This window comes from Bos indicus x Bos taurus, chromosome 7 (assembly GCF_003369695.1).
Source record: "Bos indicus x Bos taurus breed Angus x Brahman F1 hybrid chromosome 7, Bos_hybrid_MaternalHap_v2.0, whole genome shotgun sequence".
NCBI classification, from domain to species: domain Eukaryota; kingdom Metazoa; phylum Chordata; class Mammalia; order Artiodactyla; family Bovidae; genus Bos; species Bos indicus x Bos taurus.
Genome location: NC_040082.1, coordinates 68,695,947 through 68,704,480, shown reverse-complemented (window position 1 = coordinate 68,704,480; position 8,534 = coordinate 68,695,947). Strand labels below are relative to the sequence as shown.

The window sequence follows — 8,534 nt, the reverse complement described above, 5'->3', positions numbered from 1 at the left end:
CTGATACAGGTATTGATAGTTAAATATACATATGTAAAAAGATGCAATATTTATTTTAAATAATCTCCATTAAAATTTCCACTGTATAAATATAATGTTGAATAACATCTTAAGCTATACATATTTCACTTCAGTTCAGTTCAGTTGCTCAGTGGTGTCCAACTCTTTGTGACCCCATGAACCGCAGCATGCCAGGCCTCCCTTTCCATCACCAACTCCCAGAGTTTTACCCAAACTCATGTCCATTGAGTCAGTGATGCCATCCAACCATCTCATCCTCTGTCATCCCCTTCTCCTCCTGCCTTCAATCTTTCCCAGCATCAGGGTCTTTTCCAATGAGTCAGCTCTTCGCATGAGGTGGCCAAAATATCAGAGTTTCAGCTTCAGCATCAGTCCTTCCAATGAACACCCAGGACTGATCTGCTTTAGGATGGATTGGTTGGATCTCCTTGCAATCCAAGGGACTCTCAAGAGTCTTTTCCAACACCACAGTTCAAAAGCATCAATTCTTCGGTGCTCAGCTTTCTTTATAGTCCAAATCTCACATCAATACACGACTACTGGAAAAATCATAGCCTTGACTAGATGGACCTCTGTTGGCAAAGTGATGCCTCTGCTTTTTAATATGCTGTCTAGGTTGATCATAACTTTTCTTCCAAGGAGTAAGCATCTTTTAATTTCATGGCTGCAATTACCATCTGCAGTGATTTTGGAGCCCAGAAAAATAAAGTCAGCCACTGTTTCCACTGTTTCCCCATCTATTTCCCATGAAGTGATGGGACCAGATGCCATGATCTTCATTTTCTGAATGTTGAGCTTTAAGCCAACTTTTTCACTCTCCTCTTTCACTTTCATCAAGAGGCTTTCTAGTTCCTCTTCACTTTCTGCCTTAAGGGTGGTGTCATCTGCATATCTGAGGTGATTGATATTTCTCCCAGCAATCTTGATTCCAGGTTGTGCTTCTTCCAGCCCAGTGTTTCTCATGATGTACTCAAAATATAAGTTAAATAAGCAGGGTGACAATATACAGCCTTGACGTACTCCTGTTCCTATTTGGAACCAGTCTGTTGTTCCATGTCCAGTTCTAATTGTTGCTTCCTGACCTGCATACAGGTTTCTCAAGAGGCAGGTCAGGTGGTCTGGTATTCCCATCTCTTTCAGAATTTTCCACAGTTTATTGCGATCTACACAGTCAAAGGCTTTGGCATAGTCAGTAAATCAGAAATAGATGTTTTTCTGGAGCTCTCTTGCTTTTTCAATGATCCAGTGGATGTTGGAAATTTGATCTCTGGTTCCTCTACCTTTTCTAAAACCAGCTTCAACATCTGGAAGTTCACAGTTCATATATTGCTGAAGCATGGATTGAAGAATTTTGAGCATTATTTTACTAGCATGTGAGGTAAGTGCAATTGTGTGGTAGTTTGAGCATTCTTTGGCATTGCCTTTCTTAGGGATTGGAATGAAAACTGACCTTTTCCAGTCCTGTGGCCCCTGCTGAGTTTTCCAAATTTGCTGGCATATTGAGTGCAACACTTTCACAGCATCATCTTTCAGGATTTGAAATAGCTCACCTGGAATTCCATCACCTCCACTAGCTCTGTTCGTAGTGATGCTTTCTAAGGCCCACTTGACTTCACATTCCAGAATGTCTGGCTCTAGGTGAGTGATCATGCCATTGTGATTATCTGGGCTGTGAAGATCTTTTCTGTATAGTTCTTCTGTGTATGCTTGCCACCTCTTCTTAATATCTTTTGCTCCTTTTAGGTCTATACAATTTCTGTCCTTTATTGAGCCCATCTTTGCATGAAATGTTCCCTTGGTATCTCTAACTTTCTTGAAGAGATCTTTAGTCTTTCCCACTCTATTGCTTTCCTCTATTTCTTTGCATCGATTGCTGAGGAAGGCTTTCTTATTTCTCCTTGCTATTGTTTGGAACTCTGCGTTCAAGTGGGTATATCTTTCCTTTTCTCCTTTGCTTTTGGCTTCCCTTTTCACAGCTATTTGTAAGGCCTCCTCAGACAGCCATTTTGCTTTTCTGGATTTCTTTTTCTTGGGGACAGTCTTGATTCCTGTCTCCTATACAATGTCATGAACCTCTGCCCATAGTTCATCAGGCACTCTGTCTATCAGATCTAGTCCCTTAAATCTATTTCTCACTTCCACTGTATAATTATAAGGGATTTGATTTAGGCAGTACCTGAATTGTCTAGTGGTTTTCCCTACTTTCTTCAATTACATATTTCACTTTTCTCATATGTGTGGTTAGACTATTATCCTTATTCTTAGTAAACTTTTGTGCTTTTTCTTTTCAACTTTCTTTAGCATAGCCAGAAGTTGGTTTATTTGTTTCAGTTTCAAAGAATCAGTTCTTTGTATAATCAGTGTACATATTTTAGAATCCATTAATACTTAATTTGAAGTTTTAATTTCTCTTCCTCTTATTTAAATTTATTTTGTGGATTTATTTCTAACTAATTGGGTTAAATCTTTGTTTACCCCACATAATTTTTTATAAAATATGCATTAAGTACTATAAAATATTGTCTAACTCTTTGGCTATGTCCTATAGGCTTCCATGCACATTACGTTTGATTTAAGTACATCTTTGAGCTTCGAACTTTTTGCCCTGAATAGTTTTTGAGCCATATGTTCAAATATTTTAAATTAGATATAAACTTGCTATTATTTTAGAGTTCTAATATACTTTACTTTGACATAATCCCTTGAAAACAAATTGAACATATTGAGCATATAAAGCACCTCATTTTTTTTCCCCTCTTTTTTGTTGAAGTATAGTTGTTTTAATTGATTTAATTTTATAGTTGTTTTACAGAGTTGTTTTAATTTCTGCTATGCATCAAGGTGATTCAGTTACATTATTTTGTCAATATTCTTTTCCATTATGTTTTATCATAGGATATTGAATATAGTTCCCTGTACTACACAGTAGGACTTTTGTTTATCCAATGCATGTAAAATAGCTTACATTCTGCTAAAGCATCTCTATTTAAAATGAATGGAAGAATTATCTTTTTTCCATTTATAATACTGATATAAATTACATTCTTTTTAGAGCCTTTGTCCTTTTATTTTTACTTAAGAATAATTAACCACATGATGGCCAATTGTACTTACTAAACTTGTCTTTAGTATATTCTCCATCTAAGTCACTCTATGCCTTTTTAAAAATTTTATCAGTGTATAATTGATTTACAAGGTCAACATCATGTTAGTTTCAGGTGTACAGCAAAGTGAATCAGTTATACAAATACATATGTTCACTTTTTTTTCCCAGATTTTTTCCCCACATAGACTATTACAGAGTATAGAATAGAGTTCCCTTTACTATTCAGCAGGTTTTTAATAGTTATCTATTTATATATAATAGTGAATATATGTGAATCCCAATCTCCAAGTTTATCCCTCCTACTTACCTCCTGATAGCCATAAGTTTGTTTTCTGTATCTATAACTCTATTTTCGTTTCATAGATAAATTCAATTATTCCCTTTATATAGGTTCCACATATAAGCAGTATCATATGATATCCATCTTTATCTGTCTGATTTACTTCATTCAGTATGATGTCTCTGTATACTTGTCACTTCTTTTTTGCATCTATTAAGTCTATCATTCTTTTGTTTTTAACTTTTTCTGATTTGTTTTCTTAGTGAGAGTGAAACTTCTCTTTAAAAGTATTTGTCCCTCATGATGTTGTTATTAAAATAACTGTTTTCTATCCTATCTTGGTATATGCCTTTACCTCCTGCATTTTTATATTATGTGTTTTTATTTCATAATTTTCAGTGTTTTAGAACACACACATATTCCTTTGTTTTAATACTAGTACTGATTCTGTTAGTGCTTTTCAGAAATGTTCTTACCCTTATAGTTCTCTTTTTTGTGCCAATCATGAGTGAAAATCTATCATCTCTGGCTCATTTACTGAGGGAGAAAGTGCTGGACTCTTGATAATTTTATATTTATTTATTTATCAATGGCTCCTTCAATTTGAATATATGTTCCAAAGGAAAGGGAGCACTGCTGCTGTATCATCAGCTCTTAGATCAGTAGTTCACAATAAATATTTGAATGAGTGAATGAATGCAAGCTACTTTTTGGTACTTCATAATTTTATTCTATGTAAATTAAGTATGTTTTATATATATTTTTTGCATAATACTTTCAGACCTTGTAATATTACTTTGATGTTAAGCATTATTTTGAATTCTATTCAAGTTTTCAATCATATTTACATTCTTTTTAAACATGTTTATTTAAGGTGAATTCAGTGTTCACTATAAGTAATAGTTTGTAGTTTCTTTTCTATTCTTATTTCTCAACTTTCTTTCATCTATATAATATTGAGATATATATTAGTGTATATTTCTATTAACATATTTCAGAATATCTTCATTTTGGATTTATATATTATTGACAGTATGTATGTATCTAATAGTATTGACAATAGCTTTTATTAAGCACATAACACATTCTAGTTACCAAACTAAGAAATGGATTGTACTAACTGATGTAGTCCTTGAAAACTGTCTTGTTTCTTTCACTACAGAGCAGATGAAGAAACAGAGGAAAACACCTTGTATGGTTAAGAAAGGATCACCCTTAATCATAGATTAAGGAATCATAGAGACGTCTTACCCCAAAATATCATTCCTAGGTGAGGAAACTGACTGTAATCCTGTCCATTTATGGTCACATCATTTACCCTTTTTTGTAGTATAACATTGCACAGGGCTTAATATTCTGTCCAAATATTTCAAAAATTATATTTGATGTTTGAAGGATGGTAAATCTAATGAGGAATTTTTTTTAAAGAATTCTCTTCTTCTCATTATATAGTCAGTACATAAATGTACCACCCAGAGTGTGGATTTCCTTTTGCTGGGGATTTCTTTTACTTGTCCTCTACTCTGCATGGTTCTTCAGACACTTCTTTCAGGTATTATCTCTAAGGAGTATGACTGACCAAATCAGAATGCTCTTGATAGTGAAAGGAGTCAGGACACATGCTCAACTAGAGGGGACCCAGAGACAGAAGACATAACCCGGACTGCCCCAAACTAACTTGGATGGAGATTCTCCTCTAGTAAAGCCTTCAAGGTCCACAAAATTGCAGAATCAAGGGGGAAAAAATAACAGGCTCAACTGCACAAAAGGGAAACAACAAAAATAATCAGAATGAACATATGTTTAAATGTTATACAAATGATTACAAATGGAAATGGCATCTCAGTTCTACAGATATTTAGAAAAAGCTTTTGACCTCTTTCAGTCAGTTCAGTTCAGTCTTTCAGTCATGTCCGACTCTTTGTGACCCCATGAATCGCAGCACACCAGGCCTCCCTGTCCATCACCAACTCCCAGAGTCCACTCAGACTCATGTTCATTGAGTCGGTGATGCCATCAAGCCATATCATCCTTTGTCGTCCCCTTCTCCTTCTGCCTCCAATCCCTCCCAGCATCAGAGTCTTTTCCAATGAGTCAACTCTTTGCATGAGGTGCCCAAAGTACTGGAGTTTCAGCTTTAGCATCATCCCTTCCAAAGAAATCCCAGGGCTGATCTTCTTCAGAATGGACTGGTTGGATCTCCTTGCAGTCCAAGGGATTCTCAAGAATCTTCTCCAACACCACAGTTCAAAAGCATCAATTCTTCAGCACTCAGCTTTCTTCACAGTCCAACTCTCACATCCATACATGACCACTGGAAAAACCATATCCTTGACTAGACAGACCTTTGTTGGCAAAGTAATGTCTCTGCTTTTCAATATGCTATCTAGGTTGGTCATAAATTTCCTTCCAAGGAGTAAGTGTCTTTTAATTTCATGGCTGCAGTCACCATCTGCAGTGATTTTGGAGCCCAAAAATATAAAGTCTGACACTGTTTCACTGTTTCCCCATCTATTTCCCATGAAGTGATGGGACCAGATGCCATGATTTCTGTTTTCTGAATGTTGAGCTTTAAGCCAACTTTTTCACTCTCCTCTTTCACTTTCATCAAGAGGCTTTTTAGTTCCTCTTCACTTTCTGCCATAAGGGCGATGTCATCTGCATATCTGAGGTTATTGACATTTCTTCAGGCAATCTTGATTCCAGCTTGTGCTTCTTCCAGCCCAGCGTTTCTCATGATGTACTCTACATAGAAGTTAGATAAGCAGGGTGACAATGTACAGCCTTGATGTACTCCTTTTCCTATTTGGGACCAGTCTGTTGTTCCATGTCCAGTTCTAACTGTTGCTTCCTGACCTGCATATAGGTTTCTCAAGAGGCAGGTCAGGTGGTCTGGTATTCCCAACTCTTTCAGAATTTTCCACAGTTTATTGTTGACCTCTTTACCTTGGTCCAAACATCTTAAGAATCTTGCTTCAAATACCTTACTACCCGACTCATGCATGATGCAATGCTCTGCATGAACTGTCCTGAACATAACAAACTCCTTTATGCTTTAGGACTCTTAAATTTGCTATTTATTATGCAGGAACAACTTTCCCTCAAATCTTCACCTGTCTACTCTCATTTGTTATCCTATTTTATCCATGTTAATGAAGCATTTCTCATTATCTAGCACCATCATTTTCCTTTGGTTTACTCTCTGTCACAATTAGAGCCATAAGTCATATGAGACATTCCTCTTTTGTTTACAACAATTTCTCTAGAGCTTAGAACACTGCAAAAGTTATTCTCCATGAATAAAGGTTGGCGTATGAGTGGCTGAGGAATCAACAAATGAATGAAAAAGCAAATGACTGTCATTCAATGGTCATATGAACAATGCTGTGATCCAACTCAATACTTCAAAATCTACAGTCATAGCTACAACTTAATGGTTGTTTTTTGATGACACTGATTGGCTTTAAAGTTGTCACAAAAATTCTCATATCAACAAAACCTCTTACTGAACTGTATGTTTATTTGAACTGAATCAATTGACTCAATTGTTTTTCAGTTGTATCCATATTTCAAACAAGTGGAGCCAACTCCAGGAGAAGATCTTATCTATAGCCCATATTCTAAAATAACAAACTCCCTTAAATCAAGGATAAATTTCCAAATGATCATTTGTCTTCATGCCATGGTACCTAACATGAAAATTGCTCTTCAACAAGAAGAAATTTCCAAGACAGAATAAACCGCAAATCTGCCCCACATAAAACAATTGACATTAGTGTATAAATAATTTTAATTTAATCATACTTACATAGACATTTTTAATGGTTCATCTTATCTACTGCAATTTTCATTGACCCCATATTTCTCTTCTTAGGCCTCCAGGTCTAACTCAAAACCATGAATGGAAATAATAAGACCTTTTCCAGTGACTTCACCCTTGCAGGGCTCTTCACTAACAACAAAGCCTCTGGCTTCCTTTTCAGCATCATTTGTGCCATCTTCTTCATGGCCATAATAGTTAATGGGGTCGTGATCTTCCTGATCTACATAGACCCTCACCTCCATACCCCCATGTACTTCCTGCTCAGCCACCTCTCCTTCATTGACATTATGTACATCTCCACCATTGTGCCCAAGATGCTGGCCGATTACCTTGAGGGTGAGAGAACCATATCCTTTATTGCCTGTACAGCCCAATACTTTCTCTATATGGGCTTTGTAGGGGCCGAATTTTTCCTCCTGGGACTCATGGCATATGACCGCTACGTGGCCATCTGCAACCCTCTCCGCTATCCTGTCCTCATGAGCCATCGGGTCTGTTGGATGATCTTGGCCAGCTCTTGGTTTGGTGGTGCTTTGGATAGCTTCCTCCTCACCCCTATAACAATGACTCTACCATTCTGTGCTTCACACAAGATCAACCACTTCTTCTGTGAGGCACCCACCATGCTGAGGCTGGCCTGTGGTGACAAAGCTGCCTATGAAATGGTGATGTATATTTGCTGTGTCATGATGCTGCTGATCCCCTTCTCTGTAGTGATTGCTTCCTACGCTGGAGTGCTCATCACAGTGCACCAGATGAAGTCAGCAGAAGGGAAGAAGAAGGCTTTTGCCACCTGCTCCTCACACATGATGGTGGTGATCTTATTCTATGGGGCTGCCCTGTACACATATATGCTTCCCCAATCATACCACACTCCAACTAAAGACAAGGTCTTTTCTGTCTTTTACACTATCATCACCCCCTTGTTAAACCCTCTCATTTACAGTTTGAGAAACAGGGATGTGGCTGAGGCCTTTAAGAGGGTTTTGGCAAGATGTCTAGGGACCCATTTTATGACAAGGGGAGAATTCTGACAGTCTAAATCCTCCATGTCTGCTCAGGAGTGTATGGGGTTTTGCCACGGATAATATAGATAATGCTTGCAGCAACCACCACTGCCAGTTATGCCAAAAAGTACATCAGCCATACTTTTATCAAAAAGATGAAACATCCATGCATGAATAATGCCAGTGTTATAAATGTTACCAAACTAACTCATATCTACTTGCCCACTGTGCAAACAGCCAATCTACTGACACCAAGTTGTGGTGAAGGAAAGTACAGCATTTACTGAAGGGCATCAA

General features: G+C 37.2%; 1 protein-coding gene across 1 annotated transcript; it reads left to right on the top strand.

Annotated features, from left to right (window-relative positions):
* The first annotated feature begins 7,304 nt into the window (after positions 1-7,304).
* Positions 7,305-8,264, top strand: LOC113896283 (olfactory receptor 2T6). The gene has a single exon (XM_027548520.1). The coding sequence runs from the start codon at positions 7,305-7,307 to the stop codon at positions 8,262-8,264; it is 960 nt and encodes a 319-aa protein (XP_027404321.1).
* Positions 8,265-8,534: the final 270 nt, after the last annotated feature.